The 25,242-nt window shown below is 36.9% G+C and overlaps 1 protein-coding gene across 3 annotated transcripts in view; it reads left to right on the plus strand.

Moving 5' to 3' along the window:
- The first annotated feature begins 5,121 nt into the window (after positions 1-5,121).
- Positions 5,122-25,242, plus strand: part of LASP1 (LIM and SH3 protein 1) — a 43,335-nt gene continuing 23,214 nt past the window's right edge. Inside the window, exons 1-3 of one of the 3 annotated variants that reach the window (XM_081932865.1) lie at positions 5,122-5,442; positions 13,205-13,299; positions 24,264-24,348. In XM_081932865.1, coding sequence (XP_081788991.1) covers positions 5,374-5,442; positions 13,205-13,299; positions 24,264-24,348 — 249 coding nt within the window. In that variant the 5' untranslated portion in view covers positions 5,122-5,373. Of the gene's footprint in view, positions 5,443-5,865; positions 5,906-6,033; positions 6,053-13,204; positions 13,300-24,263; positions 24,349-25,242 lie in introns of those variants that run through there. The other 2 variants (XM_081932866.1, XM_081932867.1) reach the window with 2 other exon arrangements.

Consider the following 25,242-nt stretch of genomic DNA (forward strand, 5'->3'; position numbering starts at 1 on the left):
ACCAAAAGAAAAAAGAAATTGCACATTAGAAGAAAGTTGCCTAGTTTTATAAGCCAAGGTATGTCTGGAAACAAAAAAAAATAATTACCTAGGGATTTTCATTTTTAGATGAGAAGTGGAAGCAGAGAAAGAAAGCAATGGCCTCCAAAATAGTACAGGATCTTCAGCATTTCAGTACTATAACTGGATAAAAACAATCTTGACACATACTGTATATTTTATATGCATTCAGTAAACAGGGTGAGCAAAACTCAATTAGTTTTGGATATTCTTCTATCTATGTGTGAGTTAGTAATCTTCCTTCCTCTATTTTACATTTCCAGAGGGACGGGTTGAAATATTTTGTCAACTAGAAGGTTGGCAATATTGAATATATTTGTATTAGGAAGATTGGTCAAATGATTTGGAATAAGATAATATGAGAGGGCTTAAATGCCAATATTAAAGAAGCATGGATTATTTTGGCGGTCAAGATACAGGAATACCATGGAATTTCATAGAATACCATTTCTATTGATTATCTAGAAAGAGTGCAGAGAAGAGCAACAAAGATGATTAGGGGACTGGAGACTAAAACATATGAAGAACGGTTGCAGGAACTGTGTATGTTTAGCTTAAGAGAAAGAAGGACTAGGGGAGATATGATAGCATTGTTCCAATATCTCAGAGGTTGCCACAAAGAAGAGGGAGTCAAACTATTCTCCAAAGCACCTGAGGGTAGAACAAGAAGCAATGGGTGGAAACTAATCAAGGAGAGAAGCAACTTAGAACTGAGGAGAAATTTCCTGACAGTTAGAACAATTAATCAGTGGAACAGCTTGCCTCCAGAAGTTGTGAATGCCCCAACACTGGAAGTCTTTAAGAAGATGTTGGATAGCTATTTGTCTGAAACGGTATAGGGTTTCCTGCCTAGGCAGGGGGGTGGACTAGAAGACCTCCAAGGTCCCTTCCAACTCTACTATTGTATTATTGTATCTTTGTAGGAGAGATTAGGGTTTCAGCTCTGTTAGTGTTATAGACTCATGTGGATGTATGCTACATTTTACAGCTTAATTTCTTAACAGAAGATTCTATATTCAGTCCAGTTATTGTTATTGATCAAAAAGGACAAAATGGGATTAAAACTTAGTTTTGTTTTAATGATTTTAAATAATCAGGATCTCATTCTACGCCATGTTCATTAAAAAAATAAAATAAAAAAGGCAGTTTTAGCTGTGAAAATGAAGTGAAATTGTAACATACATACTATATGCAAGAAATAATGCCCAATTCATACATCATACTATACCTTATGTTTTAAGCATAGTTTATTGAGAAACCAAATTTGCTGAGCTTATACATAAACTCTAAATCAGTTTAAACATCTATGTCTGATTCCGACACTAAACCAAAACCAAACAAATCCCATTTATAGTTTCATATGATATGTGAAGTAAGAATAGGTACAGTAGAACCTTCAGTCATGACCGTAATCCATTCCAGGACTTCAGTCGGCACCCAATTTGGTCGTGCAACTCGCTTCTCCAGCCGGGCAGAGCTCCATGCACTGACCTAGGGTGTATCCCTAATGTGCTAAGCCATGGGAGCTGGGGAGCAGGCAGAGCACCATGTGGATTGCGCCTTAGGGATACCCCGCCATAGGTCAGTGAATGGCGCTCTGCCCGGCTGGAGAGGGGATTTGCTAGGCAGTTGCTTGTGAGTTTGGTCACCTCATGGCTGCTTCGCCCCTGAGGCTGTGCCCGGCTCTTCGGGAGCCAGTTCACCAGGGAGCAGCCGCCTGACAACCCCAAAACAATAAGCCCTCCCCTATAATAAGCCCAAGGCCATATTTTGTAACTAAAAAAGAAAATAAGACCCTGTCTTATTTTCAGGGAAACACGCTATATATACACACACACACAATTTTTATTTATTTTTGAACAAAGACAAACATAAAAATAAAAAAACCATCTTCCATTACAAATTGTAGAAAGTGTGTCAATTGGTTACAGTATTTCCATGCATCTCTTCCATAGTCATCACCTGCTTTTCATATCAAATTCCATATTTTAGATTCACATATATTCATGTATATCACGATTATTATATCTCAACCTTAATTTGACTATAATTGTTTTTACATCCTTTTATATATAATATTCAAAATCTAGAATAGGATTATATGATAACATTCTATTAAATCATACGAAAATCATCCAATCACAATCTATCTTTATAATGTATTCTAGATAAAGCTTTTAAACCTCCTCTCATATTCTCCATGTGTTGTTTATATAAAATTTCATATTATCGAACTAATATATCTATATGTATTGTTATCATTATTAATCATTATTTAATTATAGCTATTGTCACTTCATTTCATACATACTACTAGTAAACTAAATTTAGCTTAGTTTTTATTATACATTTTCATTGCATCAACCTGTATCTTTCCAGTAATAGTGCAGACTTATATCTCTTGCCATTTGTAGCATTAATATCCTAGTTACTTTCTTAATAAATCTTGCATGAACTTCACCTCGCAACATGTTGTTCCTTTTGTATCTCATAAAAGCTCGAAACCCAGCATCTACTCTTTCTATCAGCTTATCTTTGGTTATCACTGGTGCTTCTGTCAAGATTTCTCTCCTTATCTCCGTCAATTTTTCTCTCTTTTCTTCTTCTGTGCTTTGAAGTCTGGGGTAGAGTTCCAATCCCTCTATCTCCCCTTTCCACATTCTGTTCTTGTTTTTACAACTATGCTCACTTTGTTGTCAGTATCCACAGTTTTCTTATCTCCTTGCTCATTTTTTCTTCTATTTTTTGAACTCTGTCCTCCACATTCTTCATTTGATAAACATCTTCAGTTTTTCCATCATTTTTTTGTTTTTTATTCCATATTCTCCAATCTCTTTTCAATTTTCTCTGTCACAACTAATAGATTTTGAATTTCAAACATAATCATTTGCAATGTTACAGTTTCTTTTTCCTACTGTGGCATTCTTCCAATTTTGCAGGCACTGCCACCATAGTATTTTAATAAACTTCAAACAGGTTCATTTATTATCTTTCAAATCCAAATGTTGTCTTCCCTCCAATAGCTAGTGATAGAACTCCTAAAAAGCACCTGTATAAACAACTAGTGCTCTTCCTACTATCGCTGTCAGTAAACAAACTGAAAGAATCTTGAATCTCAAGTGATCAAAGAGAAAGAAAGAAAAACATGTATCCAGCCTCCAGTCTCTAAGTGGCAGTGTAACTGCTTTTCCTCCTATTGTTACAACCCTCTTTATAATCCTTCTTATTATCTTCTTTATATTCCAAGCTTAAGAAAGAAAAAAACCCTTAAATGGAGGTAAAAAACAATCCAATCAATCCAATCAAGCATTATAAAAAAAGAAGGAAAATTTAATCCATAGGTGTAAGCAAAAGTGAAAAAAGAAGAAAAAATTAATCCATTCAGTTTAAAAAATAGGGAGGCTTTGCAAAAATTCCATCCATTAAAAAAAATAGAAACAGGATAACACACTAAGTTTAATGTCGATTAATTTCGCTGCTTACAGTCTTCTATCTTTGATTTTAATTTAACTTTTTTTGGGAGGGGTAGTCTCTTTTTCTAGTAATAAAATTTCCTCACCAATTCGACACACTTTCTCTTTTCGCTTTCTTCCCATTCCGGAGCTGTCCCAACTTCAGCAGCTTCATTAGCTGCATTTCTGTCGCTGGAAAAAAGGCTATTCCTGGATCTTTCAGGGACTTTGCGGTGTCCCTGAGATCAGCAGGAGGTGCCCTTCTCAATCACCGTCTCTGCAGGACGGTTTAGGTCCGAATGGACTGTCTAGCAGCAGAAATATTGACTGCGATCTCGGAGCACCAAGATTGCACATTGTGCCATCAGCCCTTTTTCCAGCACAGCTAGTATATTGTTCTTATTTTGGGAATAACATATGTTTAACTAGAAAAAAAAACCCATAAATTACTTTGCCTATATTCAGGCCTTGTCAATTCTAGATTCTTTCCTTAGCTCCTCCTATAGCTTCAACAATTTGTCATGCTTATAGGGAGAAATGGGCATTATAGTATAGTGTATCTGAAAAGTAAAATGATCTTGCTTGAAATGAATGTAGTCTTGGACTGGTTTATCAGAATAGAAAAAAATGATAATTTTAGTGAAATAGCTTGCTTTGGCATTGAAAAGATCTAACATTAGACTTTGATTTGGAGGTTTTTCTTCAGATAGCTCCATAATTGATAGTCACACAATAAATGCAGTCACTCCTATGCCTTAAAAAAAGGTAAATTTCAACAGGTGAAGCAAGTTGTTCAGTTCCTACCTTTCTACCTGTTGAAATGACTGTCACAAGATTTTCAAAAACATGGGGAAGTTCTGATACGCAGAAGGAAAAGTGGCATTTTGTTATGAGGAGGAGGAGGAATGGCTATTGCAAAGCACTGTAGCAACCAGGAAATAGCTACCTCTGTGGTTTTTGGTTTGGTGCTGTTTATACTTCCTTTTTCATGTTTAGATTCTAGGTTTAGCACACATAGGAGACAGCCTTAAACTCCATTAGGTTTAGCACACATAGGAGACAGCCTTAAACTCCTTCCAAGCATCTTAAATTATAATCCTTATGCTTCTTAGCCATTGGGTGTGCAATCTGGGAGTAATGGGAAGTAAGAGTGCAATATATCTGGAGTAGATTGGGAAGGCTATGTAGGGAACATACAAAGTGCAGTAGCTCTCATCTACTCCGAGGCAAAGTTTTTTCCCGTTTCTAGGTAGATGCAGGACAGCTTTTCTAAGCCTGCCTCTTCTTAACTCGGCCGAACTGGCTGAAGATGATAGGTACTACAGTTGGAAAGTTCAAGGTGGAAACACTCAGAGGCTGTGCCATTGTGGTCCCGGTTCTCAGCCTCTTTTTAAGCCTCCTCCGCGACCCGCGAAATTTTCGCGCGCGCGCCGCGAATTTCCTTTCCGTCGCCGTTTCAGGCTCTCTTTCCCTCCCTCCCCCCCTCTTGCACGTGAACGCTGAACCCCACCCCCTCGCCGCCGACCCGTCTGGTATCGCCGTCTTCCTCCTCCTCCCCCCCCCCCGCTTTTGTGTGTGCGCGCGCGGTCGACCGCTCGCGCTGACGAGGAAGAAGGCGGAGGAGGCGCGCGCGCGCAAAAGAGAGTGGCTCGCCGCGCCCCTTCCCTGCTCAGTTGCAACCAGCCATTGCCGGGGTGGCTTCCTGCTTACTCGCCTCCCCTCCTTTCCGTTGCTGCCTTTGCAGAACCTTCCCGAGGGCGCAGTTTTCGAGCAGCGGTGGGGGCGGTGGCAGCAGCAACAGCAGCAACAGCAGCATTCACATACATACAGACCCTTTCCTCTCCACCTCGCTTCGGTCGCCATGAATCCCAGCTGCGCCCGCTGCGGCAAAATCGTCTACCCAACCGAGAAGGTTAACTGCCTCGACAAGGTGGGTGCCGTGAAGAGAAGGCGCGAGCCCCGCGGGGGGGGGGGTAGTAGCTTTTGAGGGAATGCCTGTGAGGAACTGAAACGGAGCCGAGGAAGTGGGGGGGGGGGAGAGTCGAGGAGCAGAGGTAGTTGGCAGCCCGGAGGGGAGACCGTTCTGGCTGCTGGTTGCCCGGGTGGGGTGTGTGTATGTGTGTGCGTGTGTGAAGGGAGAGCGATCGCGGGGGACGGTTGGGGTGGAGCGGGGCCGAGATGTCAAGGGCGGGATGGTCGTGTGCGTGGAAAGAGAAGGGAAGGCGGGCCAATTGGAGGAGAGGGACAGGCAAGGCTCCGAAGTGGTGGTGGATTGCCGGAAGGGGAGAGCAGGCCAGGCTGAGGGAAGGAAGCGTGTGGAAAGCACAAAGAGGGCATTTTAGAGAGTGGCCATCGGGGAGTGGTTGAAGGAACAGGACGTGGGTGGATATAAGGTACACGGTATAGCATGAACAAAAGGCGGGCTACGTAGAGGAGGGAATGAGGGAGCGGGGAGGAACCCAGCGCTTCCTAGACGTGGTGTAGCTGAAGCAGGCTTTCTAGGTGTGGAGAGGCAAATCTCCTGGTGGAGCTGAATTACGGTACATGTGCTTTTTGCCAATGTCTCCGTAGGACCATGATTACAACTTAAAAAGCGACTTAATGGTTGTGGGGACAATATAAAGTATGGGGTATCACCTGTAGAACGGCGGTTGGTGACACATTGAAAGCTTGATACTTTGGAGGAGGGGAGGTGGTATTGGTAGCTATTAAGGTTCAGATTCTGCTTGTCATGGATTTATACAGAAAAGAAGTCAATTTTGGAACCGAATCTAAGAGAGTATGAAGAGAATTTGAGAAGCCTGCTGATCTCTAGCGACAGGTGTGCCTTACTGTGAATACAGTAGGCCTGCAAAGAAAGTATGAAATATATTCAACAGTTATGTTATTGGAAGTGTATTTTAGGAAAGATGGAGTGGTAAAGAAAACTAACAGAATTTATATTTTCAGCTTCTCAAAATTATGGATTACGTTGACACCAGTTTGAACTGGGAAATATTGCATAAAGACATTGTGGATTTAGGGAAAGAATGTTAAAAGCAGGGCAAGCTATTGCTAAGTAATTAATGCTTTTGACATTGTTATGGTGGTTATAAATATAGCATCTATAATGTAAAGACTTCTCACTTTATCGTTTTGCAGTAATGTAACTTCAATAAAATAAATTATGCAAATAGCCAAACCTAAGGCTTAGAAAAACTTTGTTTTTAATTTTTCTTAATATATTATTACCTTGCCTAGAAAGCATCTGCTTGCTTATTACTGTATTTTTATCAAAGTACCTGCCCATTTTTTTTAAAAAAAGAGGAATTACAAAATGATTTTATCAAATTATTTCCAGCAAACAAATGAAGTAAAGGCTATATAGAACAGCTGATTTTGATATTGAAGACATTCCAGTTCTGATTTGTCAAAATATACAGGCATTTGAGCCACTTTGTCAATTGTGTGTTTAAGCAAATATTATGACTTTAAATAGTTTTCTTAAGTATTTTAAAAGTGGCTTTAAATGAAGCAGCTATCAAGATAAGCTTTCTACCACTTTTTGCTAGAATTAAAAAACAACTCTGTGTATCAATAGCTAAAAAGAAGATGAACAAATTAGCCATCATCTGTTTTATATTAGATTCTATTCCCTTGCCACTTCCCTTTGGATTGGCGATTACTTCAGTGTTATAGAGTTTATAAGAACAGATTCTTTTTTAAAAATGATTATTTTGCTGTTTTAAAAAAACCTGAGTGGTATTGTAGGGACTTTGCTGTGTATCATGTTTATAACTACAAAGACTTATATGCCTTGCTCATCTTATTGCATATTGGCTTTTAAAAGTTTTTGACTTTTTAGATTCATAGTTGATGCGGCAACTTTGTTTCCCTACTTAATATCCTTTATTAAGGGGAGAGTTCTGTCATAAACTGCAACTACTAATTATATACTACTGAAATAGTGAGGGAGCTAAATCCTAATGAATTTTGAGTTAGATTTATCTTATGTACGGATAGAAGTAGGGAGCTACAGGTTTACCACTGTTGCAGTACACCTTCCTTAAACAGCTTACACTCACAAGTTATTATAAGGTAGGCCTATCAAACTGGCAGCCCACGGGCCGGATACATCACATGCAGGCCACGCCCACTCTGTCTCCGCAAAGGCAGAAAACATCATGATACGTCACGATCCGGCCCGTGAACATTATGTTTAGAATCATCGTTTTTTTTCAAGTTCTATTTTTGTATTAAAAGAATGCAAAAACTATGACATAAAAGCACATTTGGTCAGTTCCCAAAGGTCCAGTCTGTGATTTAAAAACAATGGATAAGCAATGGGTAAGCATTGAAATTTTATTGCATGTAATGTTTATCAATCAGTGATGGCGAACCTTTTCGGCACCGAGTGGCCAAACTGGAGCACTTGCGCATGCTTGTGCATGTGTGCATGCCGGAGCACCAGAGCGCTGAACACCAGTTGGCCAGTGCACACATGCTGGCATTATGGCTATTTTTTTTGGCTGCTTTTCAAGCTGTTTTCAGGGCATTTGGGGGGACATTTTCAGTCTGTTTTGGGGGCCGTTTTTCAGCCTGAAAACCTGCCTGTTTTTTAAACCAGAAGAGCAGCTGGTGATGGCACACGTACCCACAGAGAGGGCTCTGCGTGCCACAGGTTCACCATCACAGAGTTAAATTGTTATGGTTGTCACTCTTCAGCAATTGTGGGTGCGCTTGCAAAGATTAACAGTAAAACAATACATTAGTATTAACAAAATATGACCATGCATTTCACCAGGGACATATATCTTCTGTTCAGGATTATACCTCTCCCAGCACAGGGCCGGGGAAAGAGCCAGTCATCTTCAGGCTCTTTTGAATGACTAGGTTAAGAGTAATACCATTCAGAAAGGAGAGTGCTGCAGTAGATAAGAGACCCTTCCTTGGTCCCATGAGACAACATTTCTTAATAGGTGGGACCAAGCATGTCAACCCTGTTACCTTACAAGATCACAAAAAGAATTGGAGAAATAAATTTCCCCCAAATATTTAAACCCTATTATAATTTTATTTTGCCTTTTTAATATTTAAGTCAAGATGGCAAACATACCTAATCCAGTCCTGATCTAAAATAGCAAAGGAGCAGTGGCGCAATGGTTAGAGTGCAGTACTGCAGGCTACTTCTGCTGATCACCGGCTATCTGCAATTTGGCAGATTTGGCAGTTCAAATCTCACCAGGCTCAAGGTTGACTCAGCCTTCCATTCTTCCGAGGTGGGTAAAATGAGGACCCAAAATTGTTGGGGTTTATGTTGATTCTGTAAACCATTTAGAGAGGGTTGTAAAAGCATTGAAGAGCAGTATATAAGTCTAAGTGCTATTGCTATATCCTGTCTAATATCCTGTCTATTATCATGTGAGGTGCAGTGGGCTTGAGAGCAAGTGTCTGGCTCCAATGTCAGCTACTTCACCTTTCATGCCAAAAACTCGGTCTCATAGTTTCTAAATCATCATATTAACCACTATGCTAGAAAGACTCTATTCCATGTAGGGCTTAATAGATAACAACCAATATCTTCAATTTTATCTGAAAGCCATCTAATAACTATATGGAATCTCTTAACAGGTGGTGTTAGTTGTCATTCTTTCTAATTTAATGGATTTGCTCCATATGCGGATTATTGTTTTGCCTATTTTCTAAATAGTGGCTCATGTAAGTTGTACTTCCTGATAAGTTGCATTTTTTATTAAAGCTCCGTACTAAAGCAAGATCTGAAAATCTCAAATTTATCTGCATTGAAAGTTATAAAATGGCACCTGCATTTTTGTTTGGATACAAGAAATTGGTAGAACAATTTATACCAGGGGTGTAAATTGTATTTCTTTGAGGGCTGGATCAGCATTGTTGTTCCCCATGGGCTGGCTGGTGGGAGGGGAGGGGGGCAGATGGGATGGACGCCTCCTGTAACAACCTGCCACCCAAAATGGGGCATGGGTGTGTGTGCAGCCCCTCAGAGATGGGTTGCTGCCGGATCGGCCGAACCAGTAGTAGCGGCGGCAGGGGGCTCTGCCCACCCGACCAGACACGCGTGTGCACAGGTAACAACATTGGCAACCCACCACTGCAGCCCCCCCCCATTTTCAGCCTGGATAACCTCAAAACGGGGCACGGGGGCCCCATGTGAGGTGCCCTGCACCATGTTTTCTGTCTGGAAGGCCTTCTGCAGCACTTTGTTGCCCAAAACAGGGCACGGGCCCCCCACGTGAGGTGCCCTGCACCACGTTTTCTGTCTGGAAGGCCTTCTGCAGCACTCTGCCGGCCAAAACGGGGCAAATTTTGGCTGGCAGAGTGCTACAGGAGGCTATCCAGGCTGACAACAGAGCACTGGGCGGGGGGTGGGCATGCACGGCCTCCCCGGTGCCTCGTTTTGACTGCCAGTAGCACTGCGGCCCAGATTTAAACACTCTGTGGGCCGGATCCGGCTCATCGGCCTTGAGTTTGACCAAGTTTGATCAAGTATTTATACTACTACCATCTTATATATGGAAAATGAAACATAAAGATTTACTAAATGAATACAGTGACTTAATTTGGGTACTTTTTTTAAATTTTCAAGTTCCTACATGCCAATTGTTAAGCCACACCGTCTATTGTTTAGTTTTGCTATACAGTAAGTATTATTGTATAGAACTACTATGTGAATTTTGTTCTGATGTAACAGTGAATGTAGCATTACATATATTTTTGTACGTAGTATCTATATTTATTTACAAAGATATGCAAGAATGTTCCGTCTCATCTCTAAAACTGGATTTTCATTGCATTTTAATTTACTGAAGACTGTTTATGATTTCATGTATTATGTAAATACTAGGTTAATTAAATAATGAAAAAACATGTCAAAGCTACGATTATATATGATTGTTCTTTGCTCTCCTTTTTGTCAGGGACTAGTCATAATTTTCTACAGTGGCCACATTCAGTGTTACAACATTCTTTGGTCCCTCTTCATCTCAGAATAAGTAACAGAATAACTGTGGTAAGAGGTCTTGAAAATCTTCCAGTCCAACGCCTTGCTCAATCAGGAGGCTCTAAACCACAGTGGCTGTCTTAATTTTGTCTTCAAAATCTCCAGCAATGGAATACCACAACTCATTTTTAAATGACATAACTCATTTTTAAAATGATGGATGAAATATGGTTATTAATTTGAAGCAAATTTTTGTGTGAACTTCGACTGTGGCACACCACTTTTTAGGTTGGAAAGATTGCTATATGAAAAATGTATTTGCCCAATTTTATTGGTAGCTATAGTATTTTGTTACATATTAATGTGAATGATTTATTATCTGATAACAGTATTCAGATTTGCCATGTACTTTATATTTGAGATGAAATTTGCAGTCACTCAAATTGTGTAAATTATGAGGGTAAGAAGGCTTCGGTTTTTAAGACCTATTTGAGACTTCCAGTTGCCCTGCATTTGTTTGGTGATTGAAAACATACAGTTATATATGGGTACACATTAAAGAGGTCCTGGTTTTGGTTATATCAAATGTTCATTGAAAATTAAAAATATATAAAAATGAACTACATGAGGAATTGGGTTTCAGACTCATGTGAAGGTACAAATATGTTGCTCTAGGCAATAAAATGAGGCAGACTTCTCTTCTAATACTGATGAGTCATTATGTGCTCTTGTCATCTAGGCAGTATTTAAAAATTGGGTGTGGTGAATTCCCATATTATTAGCTGACTCCAGGGTACTTTGCAATTATCACTGATTGTGGGTGTTCAGAAGAGTAGCAAATCTAACTATTGTTCTTGATCATTAAATAGTAGTGTACCAATTCTTGCTTGATAGTCTTGTTAGGAAAGCTGCTGTTTTGTCCTTAATGAAAGAAAACAAGTTATTAGATGGAATCTGTCAATAAGAGATCCATATGGGTACAGATACTCTTGAGAAACTTTGATTTTACTTCATATGTTATTTGATAGTTTTCCTAGAATTCTAAAATAATAAAATGCATTACTTTTAATTGTCATGAAAACAAAGTTAGGTCAACAAGCAGAATCTTTACAAAGATTTTAATGGGTAATTTTATACTTGTAATTCCGCTCCAATTCCCCCCCCCCCAAAAAAAAAGTGCTGAAGAAGGATTATCAAGAAAAATGAAGTCCAAAATTATATGTAGTAAATAGATATATTTAATCCATTTTGACATCAAATGGAACCCTTGAAAAGAAATGGAAACAAATTAATTCTACAATATTATTGGAACATGTTATATAAAGTACATTACTAAGTAGTCTAAAGCACATATTACCTTGAATATTTCTCATTTGCCACCTTTTTCTTCTAATCCTGAAAAGATTAGTGTGTTGAGGATGTGGGACGATGCGGAATGAACAGAAAAGGTTATACTAAATGTCCTCTTCTAAATCTAATACTTTGTTGTATCAGCATCTTGGAATTTAGTACTATTTTTAAGTATTTAACTGAATAATTCCCATCTGTTTTCTGTAAAATTGTTGCAGAAAACTATTGTGAATTTTTTTCAGAATCGTAATCATCTTATTCTTGTCATCTATTATTGTATTGCTTTATTGTCTCCCAAAGTACTCCTCATATTTATGTCCTTATGGTACAGAATGATGTGCCCCCTCTCAAAAATTATGTTCTAGGATCTTCATAGCATTTAAAATCAAAGAAATGACTGAGATGCTTAGCTTCCATGTTATGGTTTAATGCAATTTCAGTTTAGGCAGTTAAACCAAAAAAAAATATTATTTTACTACATGGGCTCTCCAGTTCAGCTTCTATTGTGAATTGTAGTCCTCAATTTACAACCACACTTGGGACTGGAATTTCCATCCTAAATCATACCATTATTAAGCAAGTCATTACATGACCAGACCTGATTTTGTGATAATTTTTACTAAATTAAGTGAATCTCCTGCTCATTAATTAAATACAATTTCCTCAGTTGATGTCGCTTATCGGAAATGGTTAGGAAGGTTTCAGATGACCGCAGAATCCTGCAATCAGTTGTAAATGCAAACCAGTTGCCTAGTGTCCAAATCAGTGGTGTGATGGTTGTAACTTCGAAGATCCATTGCGAATCACTTTTCCCAAGGCCATCATAAGGTTGAACAAATGGTCGTAAATTGAAGATTACCTGTATATTCTTTCCACTATCAGAATAATTGCAGGTGACAATTCAGTGCTATGTTTTCTCAGTTCAGAAATTTCTCTGCCTATTTCAGAAGACATAAAATTTTCCACTTAGAAATTGCTAGCATGAACTAACTCTACTGTTAATTTTGATAATAAAATAGCTATCTTTCAAACCAATGGGAAATTTGGTTTTCTTAAATATCAGAATAGTATTTCTGTTGTAAGATCACATAAAATAACTTCCATTTGGGTTAACAAATTTGAGTTAATAAATTTAGTAGTTACAAACTAGTTATTTTAAGAACTTACTACTGTTTTACTAACTAAATAAAATACATGTTTTTTCTGGACTTGTTCAGTTTTTGTTTACAAAAAAAGTTTTGTTACATTTGAGCAACATAAAGTTCTTACAGTGAGCGTCTATCTAAAAAATCCATCAGGAATGTATGACTGGTACAAAGATATGTTATCTTTGGATATACATTTTTAGTTAATTAATCCACTTGAAATGTTTCTTATATTTCCATAGTACTGGCATAAAGCATGTTTTCATTGCGAAGTATGCAAGATGACTCTCAACATGAAAAACTACAAGGGCTATGAGAAGAAGCCATACTGCAATGCGTAAGTATGCTTTTCAAAGTTTTGCTCTCATAATTTTAGAGATGCACAAATCAAAACTATTTTGTAAGGAACTATACATTTATAGATCTTGGTTGAGATCTTAAACCATTTGCAGATAAGCAATATGAAGAAAAAAACTGATTGAAGAATGTTCTCCTAGCATTCTTAGTCCTATGCAGTGCATTTTAGTTTTCCAAATTTCTAAAATGGACTGTGTTATGCTTTCTATTTCTTTATAAATTTGAAATTAATGGCAATGATATATTAAATGACAGTGATACCAGCATGACATGTCTTGCCAAAGAAAAATACTGGTGTCACTGTTGGTTAATAAGTTTGTAACAAAATATAAAAGGAACACTTGTGCTTTCACTAAAAGAAAAAAAAATCAGAAATAATTCCTTAGCAATAATCTAATTGCCAAGAGATTTGAGACTGAGGAACAACTGTGATAAAGCAAAGTGGTAATCACAGAAGGAATAAGAGCTACAAGATGAACATATTTAAACATGCTTTGGAAAGTAATAACCAAGTTACTGCAAGGGAAATTTTAGTCAGCAGTAAGGAGCAGAGAATGTTTTGTGAGAAATAGCCTTATTAAAAAGAAAAACTGAGAGCGAGTTACAATTAGAATGAACTTTTTAAATGAAGAGCAGTTATGTATACATTTAAGCAGAAATAGGTAATATGAAAAGCATAGCTGCTAACTGAGCAATAATATAAATTGCAATTACTGTTTCCTCAGATCTTGGTCTTCTGGTGGCATTGTTTATTTGGGTTGCCATAATATCTTCTAAATATATTTTTTAAAATAGGTGAACAGGTGTTCTGGATGGTGCTGAGCCCATGTTCCAAGTACTCAGAAATAGCCTTTGGAGATAGGCTTGGAAGGATTGTATAGTTGTACGGTGTATTACAGATAATAAAAGCTCCTTAATAAGTTTTTTATTTGGTAAAAATATTATTAGTTGATTTCCTAAGTAAATTTTTTAATACTGTAATCTAATTTAGGATGATATTTCTAAATTTTAATATAGGAAAGGCTTTCTGTTTATATCACTGCTAAATATATAACATGCTTTTTGTATGTATGTATGTATGTATGTATAAGTAAGGGAAGCATGAGTAATTTCAGTGATATTGATCTTCTTTGGAAATGAAAACATTATTATTTAAAAATAGGAAGACAAAAACTAAAATTAGCTGTGGTAAATTTTCAGAATTCATATAAAAGCTAATGAAATGTTTGCCTGAAATCACTGGACCACTTCTGCTATTTGGATTCATTTAAACAAAAAGAAAAAAGATTAAAAATAATATTTAATATTAGCAACTTCTGTAAGGCTGTTTTCAAAGTAAGAAGAAAGTAGTTATCTGGACTACTGTAACGCTCTCTACATGGGGCTTCCCTTGAAATGCACCCGGAGGCTACAGTTGGTCCAGAACGCAGCCGCGCGGGTAATTATGGGGAGTACTAGGTACTCCCATGTGACACCGTTCCTGCGCGAGCTGCACTGGCTTCCTGTGGTCTATCGGGTGCGTTTCAAGGTTTTGATAACGATCTTCAAAGCGCTCCATGGCTCAGGACCTAGTTACCTGCGGGATCGTATTCTGCACCATACATCCCTGCGACCAATCCGCTCGCACAGAGAGGGTCTCCTCCAGGTGCCGTCCACCAGGCAGTGCTGGGGGGCGGCGCCTAGGAGTAGAGCCTTCTCTGTGGCGGGCCCAGCCCTGTGGAATGACCTCCCCCCGGATATTAGGAATACCTCTGACCTCCGCTCCTTTCGTGTAAAGCTCAAGACCCACCTATTTCAAGTTGCTGGCCTGGCTCTACTCTGATCTAATTTTATCGCTCCTGACGGGTTTTTTATCTGGGATATTTTAATTGCATCCAATTTACTTAGGGGTTTTTAAACATTGTGTTTTTACTTGTTTTTATCTACCAATTCACCTCCTCCTAGTATATGTTTTGTATATGTCTCGGTATATGTTTTTGGTATATGTATGTTTGTCTGTATATTTATTTCCTATGTTTTGTTGTACGCCGCCCCGAGTCCTTCGGGAGAGGGTGCGGCTAAGAAATAAATATTTATTTATTTATTTATTTATTATTTATCCTCTGCTAGTAGTACTATGAACTGCACATTCATAGCTGTGGGTGTTGCAGAGTACAGAATGTTCCTTATTGGGAATGGTCGTTTTGAATGTTCCATTACTTGTACAACAAAATAAAATACATGTCAAACTTGGGACAAAATAGGATATTTTATTCCAGATTATTTTGAATGTTCAAATATGCCATTGTTAAATTCTCTAAATCCACCAAACCATGGTGAATATATATTTGCCAATAAAATAGCAGTTACGGGTTACATTTCTACTGCTGTTGACTGGAGCTACTGAAGAAAGAAAGTCTTAGGTAAGAAAATTTATTAGGATAATAAATTAAATTCATTACTATTTGCCCAGTAAATAAATCGAATGCTGGGTATGGATGTGTTTGTTTGTTTTTGCTCTGTGAAGTTAGGGTTAAGGATTTGTGTTGTAATAACTATTATCCTATAAGTGTAATTAAAATGAAATATTTCACCTCTATAGTAGAGGAAAAGAAAGTTGCTTCAATAACTGAAATGAAAAACTGAATTGGTGCTGCCGCCACAGCTATTGATTCACTCAATTGATACTTACGGTAGAAACTTAACATACAAACATAAATGAATGTTTTTGTCACTGCTGTTACCAGCATTTCTATTTCAGACTAGATCATGGATGCTTTATAGCAATAGGTCCAAAAATTGAAGATGTTCCAAATGTACAAAGTTCATAGATTATCACATTGATTGATTCTGTACAATAAAACCATATGTCAGTAGTGCTGCAACCAACTAAAAATTGCCAGTAAAATCAAAAAATGGCATTTGAGATGCTTTAGGAACATTTGCAGAACGGGCCAGTTTTTCACCCATGCAAGATACTCTAAGAGAACATAACCCCATGGAAGAACATTCATTGCAGGACACCAAGGAAAATCTGGATAAAGCAAATTGTAATTGGTTTAGCCCATTGCAAGCTGGTTTTGAATCAAGCCAAAAGAACAGCAACGGACAAAGTACTTTGGCAAAGCATTGTATCAAATGCCTTCGGCTATGTAGCATCGTATCATATTGTCTTACTGTGTGGTTTGCATATTATTTTGGATATTATTACTTCCTATTTTGGCTAGGAAGCCTATGCAGAGTGGTGAGGACAGCGGAAAAGATTATTGGAAATTCATTTCCTATTCAACTCTTAGCTTATAAGCAATGCTTGACCAGAGTCCACAGTTCAGGTAGTCCTTGAAGTACAATAGTGCATTTAGTAACCATTCAAAGTTACAATGGCATTGAAAAATGTGACTTATGACTGCTTTTCACAGTTAAAGCCTTTGCAGCATCCCCATGATCATGTGATCAAAATGCAAGATTCTTGACAACTGGTTCATATTTATAACCATTGCTGAGTCCCAAGGTCATGTGATCACCATTTCTGACTTTCTCACAAGCAGAGACAATGGAGTAACACTAAACTGTGTTACTAACTTACCAGCTGTAGCGATTCACTTAACAACTGTGACAAGAAAGGTTGTAAAATGGGGCAAAACTCACTTAACAAATGTCTAACTTAACAGATATTTTGGGCTCAATTTTGTTCATAAGTTGATGATTACCTGGAGTCCCTTAACAATCACATTTGCGTAACCATGGTGATTTGCTTAATGACTGTCATAAAAGTTGTTGTGAAATTGGATCTGACTGGACTTATGGTAACAACAATGTACAGTAGAAGTTGTAGTCTCAGTTGTGGTCATAGGTTACACAGCTTATATATTCCAGGAGAACATTTTAAATGAACCTTCTTTTTTCTGGTCTCAGAACAAAACATTTTACTTGAGATACTATTTGCTTCAGAATTATATTATGACTAGACTTTAATCATGTGACAAACCAATTCCAACCCCCATGAATAAGAAAATTTGGATAAAAAATTTGGCCTCTGAAAAATTATTGATATTATAGAATTACTCTATTTTTGTATAAGAATAAGCAGATTCTACAAACTATTTTTCCATTAGAACCCTAAAAACTATTAAGTAGTCACAAGTATGAAATTGTGGCTTATGTAGGTGGACAGTTGCAAAAAAAAAGTCTTCTGAATACATGCTAATCTTATTATTTTCAGTAGTAGAACTGAAGCATGCATATAAATCATATCCCTTGTTTACAACAATCTAATTTAGAATGCAAAACAAGCCTTTTCTTTTGGAGTTAGAAGCCTTTGCTTTATTTATTAAATTATATTACATATCTACAATATCTATACACTCTAGGATACTTTTTGCTACTCATGCCTCATATTATATTTGGGTTTAAAATGTTCTTTGTCTAAACCACTGAATCCAAATGTAAAACCTCAAATGCTAGTTTTAGTATATAGAAAGTAAATTATATTATGGCAGAGCATATTCATGGTTTGACATAATATTGTGGGAGTGAACTGCAACTATGTTCAAAGTTGCTTACAAGGTTCTCTTTTCTAAACAACCTCCATAAAATTTGGAATTGAACAATGAATGTCCTATCTTTTGGGAAGGTTTGAAGAAGAAAAAGGGCTACGTTTATACTGGCTGAAGCAAGTGTGCTTCTTCAAATATGCTTCATACAGACTTTCTTCTGTCCATTTTCTGGATTTGTGCCCAGTTTTAAGTTTATTTCTCAATGAGAGCAATAAAATGAAAGCTGTGCTTCCTCTCTACTGTCATGGTGCCATATAGTAAGTTGAACATAACTTTCCAATGGGAGCTGTTGCTTTTTATGCTCTCTGAGGTTTTTTCTCATTGGTGTAATAGGGCGAAGGGGCACATTTAGTGCAATCTCAAGGACTTACTTCATAGTCTCTTCTGTCAGTGCAAATTGCCACATGTCCTTGGATTTAGAAAACTGATCACAGTTGATGCTGAAGACAGAGCAAGAAACTGATTTAAAGTGGAAATAACGACATGAGGCATCATTTCCTATTGTTAAAGCTGTTATACAATGGAACAGATTCTCCCAGGATATAGACTTTGTTTTGCTGGAACAGAGATTGAATAGATATAGTAATTCATTATTATAGAATCTGTCAGGGATTCTATAATAATGGATTACTATGCTGATAGGTAGTTGGATTAGATCAGTGGGTCTCAGACTTGTGTTCCATGGGCAACATACGGTCCTACTTTACAAGGACAGAGGCACAGTGGTAAAGAATGACTTGTTTGTATAACAAAAGGCTGGCAAAAGGGTGGAGCAGCTGCTTACTGAACTTGGCTTCAGGTCCTCCATTAGTCAAGGAAGTGGAAATGATGGTTGAGAAGATGGCTATGGTGGTCCTCCCTCATTAGTCCATTGCAGCTAGGCTAGGCTTCACCTCTGTTATAGTTTCTCCTTCTCGTAGCCTGAGAGCAGATATATTCTGGTCCCTTGTTGACATGACATCCCAAGGAATTGGCTGTGGGGTAGATGCTTGAGAGTTGGTGATACATTCTATGGGATTCGTTTCTCAGCATTCATGTATAGATATATACAGGTAGTCCTTGACTTATAACAACAATTGAGCCCAACATTTCTGTTGCTAAGTGAAGAATTTATTAAGTGAACTTTGTCCCATTTTATAATCTTTTTTGCCACAGTTGTTAATTGAATCACTCTAGTTGTTAAGTTAGTGACAAAGTTGCTAACTGAATCTGAGTTCCCTATTGACTTTGCTTGTTAGAAGATCGCAAAATGTCATCACATGAACCCAGCACACAGCAAGTGTCATAAATATGAACCAGTTGCCAAGTATCTGAATTTTGATCATGTGATCATGAGGATACTGCAATGGTCATAAGTAAGAAAAATTGTCATGTCACTTTTTTCAGTGCTTTTGTAACTTTGAACAGTCACTAAACTGTTGTAAGTTAGGACTACCTGTGTTAGTGGATTGCGTTCTTGTGTTCAGTGGATTCACTGACTGAGTTTCCTTTAAAATTCAGATTTACCACTACCTTTAGGTGCTTGGAGGTTAATAATTTTGGAAAAGAGGCATAAGTGGAATGAATGGAGATCTGATGCGGCACTTTTTTAAAATGGAAAAATATAATGGGGTGGGTTTTTTTGCAGGTTTCGTTCTTGAGAGCAGTTCACTACTTCTTCAAGAATGCTCCTACTAGTTGGAAGTGTATTTACTGTATTTTTGGACTATAAGACGCATCAAGATTTTGAAGAGGAAAACAAGAAAAAAATTGTTTTGCCCTCCCTTGTCCCCAGGAGCACTCTTCAGGCCTTCTAAACCCACTGCACATCCCATTCCTATGAAAAACAGGCCCATTTTCATGAAAAATGGGCCCATTTTTGCCCCCCCCCAACCTCCTATGCATCCTGTTTTTGCCCTCCCCAGCCCCTAGGAGTACTCTGTAGGCCTCCCAAACCCTCTGTGCACCCTGTTTTGGCAAAAAAATGGTCCCGTTTTTGCTAAAAACGGGGCCGGGTTTCGGGAGGCCGAAAATGGCCATATTTGGTGTATAAAATGCACCAACATTTCCACCCTCTTTTTTGGGGGGGGGAGTTTGCTTTTATCCCTCAAATGTTGGGTCTTTATTAAGATTGTTACTGCCTAATAATTGGGGTTGGGGTTCACTTCATCTCAGAATGTGGAGTTGAATAATGGTGGAGATATTGCCAGATCAATGGCCAGAATGCAGTTCTGGAGAGATATTTTTATTTTACAGAATATTTTTTTTAAAAAAAATTAAATAAATTTGGTGGCACACCATGATGGTGATCATTTTCTTAATTTTCAAGTTATAAGAGAGTTTTTTATTGCAGTCTTTAGTATCACTGTCTTTAAGCTGGTCCTTGTGTGGCACTCTGGTGATTTGAATTTGAGATTTCTGAACTAGTAAATATCTTCGATGTCTTCGAACCTTAAAATAGAAAAAGTTGGGTTTCTTGGTGGTATTCAGTAAATTAAACCTTAGACAGAAATAGATGGTTTTATTTCCAAACAGCAAAAAGTGATAATATTGTTTACAGTTATTTGAATAGAAGATAGTTAGGAGAAGATGTCTTGCATGTAACCCATTGAGTCAGTTCTCTTTATTTCATTAATGTACAGTATTAACAGGCAGGAAGCAAGTAACCTCGTTGCAAAGCTATTTCCTCTGCCCTCCCTTATCCTGGGAGGAAGACATACTGTTCCTTTTTACAAAACAACTATTTTAAAACAGTAAAATATATTTTGTTTTTATTGGAATCTGTAAAGTTGGAATAGTGCTCTTGGCTGATTAAAGCTGCGATGTCCTTTTCTAGCATTCTAGGAAGAAATCAATGTGTGTGTGTGTGTATGTGTATTTGTAGGTGTATGATAATGAAACAACTAAGTGTTCATTTAAATTATGAGTTTGGCCTTTATATACAGCTGGGAAATATGCAGAGGAGTTGAATGTTGTGGAAGTTTAGAGAAATATCTTATATTTTAAACATCAGGGAAAAATGATACCTAATGTTTTATTGCCAAGCGCTGTTCATTGGTACATATAGCAGTTCTGTTTTAATATGAATAGCACTGTTTTTATTTGAATTCTTGTTGTATCATTAATACAATGACATTTTTTATAAAGGCTCTAGAGCCTGGGGAGGGCGAAAAATGGCTTTAAAAAAGGGTGACTCTAGAAAGAGTGCAGAGAAGAGCAACAAAGACGATTAGGGGACTGGAGACAGCTGTCAGGGCAGCGCCTCGCGTGCCCTGACAAATGGCTCCATGTGCCACCTGTGGCACGTGTGCCATAGGTTCGCCATCACTGGACTAGGCAATCAACAAGAAACAACATTGTCTCAAAGGTTTCTCCTCTCCCCCCAAAACCCCCAGACATAAGATGATAGAATAAGAAGGGGTTTGAAGAAAATTATAAATATGGGATAATGTTTCTTGATGTACTAGAAATTCTATGTAGCAGAATAATTGAATTGCTTTTGTGAACTGTGAACTTGTTGCAGTTACATGATAGAAGCCTGGAATAATGGGTATATGACAACTTTCTGCTGCTTATATTTCTGCTAGCAAGAAATTAATTGAGATCTGTTCCCTGTGCTAGATTTCTTTTTTGTCTCTTACTTCACGGCTGTTGCAGTAGCAATTTAAATTTCCAGGATTGATTCTAAAATACTTTTGGAAAGCACTAAACATTAGCAATTGTTTTGAGAAGTCAAGAAAAAAAGGTAAAAATTATGAAAAAAAGAGGGGGGGGGTTCATTAGGTCGCTAGACAATCACTGGCAGCTTTCTGATTGCAAAAGATCAGCTTGTTTTGTGTAAGTTCAGTATTCAATGGCCTAAAACTCAAGTAGACCAAATTTGGATTTAAATAGTGACTTCTGAAATCCGGGTACTACAATTTGAGTAATTTGAATATTAGCTGTATACATAAGTATGTACTCGTTTTTTGTAAAAAATAAAAATATCTTTTATCAGGTATCCTGTTTTTATTCCTTGCAGTTCTTTATAGATAGGTTACATGCAAGGAATTAAAGTTTGAGGTATCAATATCTTTATGGTACAGAATTAATTAAATCAAATAGAAAATGAAATTTTGACAAATTTTATTTCAAATTCAAATTGTTTTGCTGCACTTAATGGGAGAAATTACTTCTGCTTTAGGCTGCAAACACTTTTAAAATAAAAGACCTGGAATTGGCATTAATTGTGCCAGAAAATATGATATAATGCCTCCATAGTTGGTGGCTTTGGAACTTTTCAAAAGAGCTCTGAAAGGACACTAGGCAATCTCTTTCATAGATTCTGAGTAATAATTACATTTTTCTAGGCAGTTAACTGTCCTGATTAACTCAAGATCTGCTCCCAGCTTTATCCACCCTGAATAAACATTAGAAATGTGCATGTTGGTTCTTCTGTATCTCCTTTAATTTTGAGCACAATAGATAAATGCCCATACTGATGATTTTGAAGCATGTTAATGGGATAACTGTTTTTGGTAGAAGATTTTCTTTAGCTTTTCACCACAGGGTTGATTTTTAGTTTGGTGCATAAACTTTGCATTATATCATTTGGTCTAAATATGGTTTTATGACTTGGATTATTTATTTATGTATTATTTTAGTGATTTAATTTATGTAGCCTATCTCAGCTGGTGGGTTGATTATATTAGGTTTTTTTACTTAGAATATAATCATGTATTGCAGTAACCTTACAACTGATATTAGCAAGCCCATTTACCATCTTTAACTTCTTAGCATACTAGCATTGAATAACTATAATTTATACTTCAATGTCTATTAGTTGCCACAGTTTATTTTTCTGCTGTCTGTCTCTCTGATTTTTTAAATCTTTGAGGGTGTCCCAATGACACCTGCTTGGAACCAATTCTGACTGGAACAGTCTATAAATCCTGCAAAAAATATAAATACATATTGAAGTCAACTATTTTCTTAGAACAAAGAATTTAAACAGTGGAGGTTGTTATTCACTGAATGGAGACTATTTGTCAACAATATACAGAGCATTTCATAGTCCAAGAAAGCAAAAGGTAGCTCATAGATGGAGGGAGTTAAAGTTCTATTGCTTCACTGTTTTGTATCAGGACATAGAGATTATTCATTCATAAAACTTGATGATACTATACTCAAAAACCTCACAGACATTTTTCACTAGTTTAGCTACAAGTTGTTATGCTCATTCTTTGTCATTATTGGGTAAATTGAATCAAATATACTTATTTTATATTAGTTGTAAAACATCCATTTAAGACAGGATGAGTTAGGGAGAAAATTTGAATTAGTAATGGAAAGATAATGGAAAGATAAGGAATAGGTAAGGCAGCAGGAAGATACTGGGAGAATGGTAGAAACTACATTAGAATTGATTGTTGCCTGATTTAGACAACTGGAAAAGAAAGTTCAAATTTTGCACAAGGACAAAAACTGTTACACAAAATAATATGCACATGTAACTTGTTTGTTTTTTGGTAAAACTACTGTTTCCCTGCCACTGAAATTTTGTTCATTTATTGTTTAATTTATTAGGGCTTGTTTTCAAGTTTGACCTTGCAGCATTGGGTTAAAAGTTTATTCGTTAAAGTGATTCTAAACAATTTTATAGTGTTTGTGGGCATATCCTTCTGACCTACTTAATTGTCTACAGCGCCTTAAAATAATATCTTTTCTATTTCTTTGTAAACTCATCATAGTTTTAATTGGCCATTGGTAATAACTGTGATCATCTAATACTGGTTAATAAGGAACTAATTTTCTCCAAGTCACTGTTGTTATGAGCTGTCTCTTTTCATGCCGCATGCATACACCATTTTGGCACTGTCATAAGTCATAGAACAAAGATATGCACAAAATAAATCAAGCTATAACATGCTCTTGTGCAGATCCTTCCAGTTGCTTCATTTATTAGCAGATTGGTATCTTATGCATCCATCAAAATAGAATCCTATACAAAAGAATATATGGCTGATGCTGAGTAATGGTACAAAATTTAGTACACTACATATCTGATTTCAGTAATAAGGATTGAAATTTTATGAAAGTGAATTTTTAACAGAAAATATATTAATAGAACAATATGAGTATTGCATTTAAGTGTTTAGAGTTATTTTTTAAATAGATTAAAGCTGAGATTTTCAAATTTAAATTTTGACTAATTATTTTTGTAATCTTTCAGGAACCGAAAATACCATCAATAAATTGTAAATACTCTTACTATTGATGGATAGAAGTATCTTGAATTGCTAATAAATGCTCATAATTCGTTCAGAAGCCAAAAAGTGAAGGAAACCTAGAAAGAGGAGTAGTTAGTACTGTTTCCTTAAATAGCTATTGGCTAGTTCAGATTAAGATTAGACACTGTTAATTCTACTTTATTTATTTATTTATTTTGCAGACATTATCCAAAGCAGTCCTTCACTATGGTGGCTGACACTCCAGAGAACCTGCGCCTTAAGCAGCAGAGTGAACTTCAGAGTCAAGTAAGGCTTTTAACTGTTTGTTCTCATTAGGCAGGGTGCTGTATGCTAGCAATTGCATTCCTCCAAACTATACTCAAAGAAGATTTTAGTGAAGAAGTCAATATCTTAAAAAGAGAGCATGGCTTGATGCTTAAAAATCAAAACTGCTTTACCTTCCCCTTATTACCAGAAGAAAAATACAGAAATGAAATAAAATATAAGCTGTTAACTCTACAAGAGATAACACTTATGATGCAACGCATGAAAGATAGTATCATAAAACTAGCTCAGGAATCCAGAGCATGAAAGTACAATTGTGAAAGTCCTTATATACCTAATAAGAGTGAGAAGGATGAATCAAGGTATAAACATGGCAGATAGTTAAGTTATGAAGAAGTAGGGTGATATGTGCAGAGATGAAATAGCATAGAGTAATAGGATTGAGAAGATTCAACCTGAAAGAGAAATTCCTCTATTCAGCATTGAGGACTGTACCTTGTGAATTCTCAAGAGCAGCAATAGTTGAAGCTCTGACTCCATCAGTCCTTTGCCTGAATCTCATTTATAAAGGTGTAGAGTCATACTATGTTGCACAGAGCAAAACTAGATAAAGAATTGTAAAACATTTTTTGCATACTAGGAAAACAAAGTATGCATTTGAATGCAGAAATAAGTTTATTATAGTATTAAAAAAATCAGATTTTATTCCTAAATCATCATACAAAATTTATCTGGATGTTGTTCGGTACGACGCCTTAGCAAGCCAAATCATCTGTATTATGTATTATTTTGCAATAAAGATAAGAATGCATATCAAATAATAAATGGTTACATTCAAAGGCTAGTAGAATACAGTAGTCCTTAACTTATGACCACCATTGGGAATAGAATGGAAATTTTGTCGTAGTTGGGTGC

Source organism: Natrix helvetica (assembly GCF_964273705.1).
Source record: "Natrix helvetica genome assembly, chromosome: Z".
NCBI classification, from domain to species: Eukaryota; Metazoa; Chordata; class Lepidosauria; order Squamata; family Natricidae; genus Natrix; species Natrix helvetica.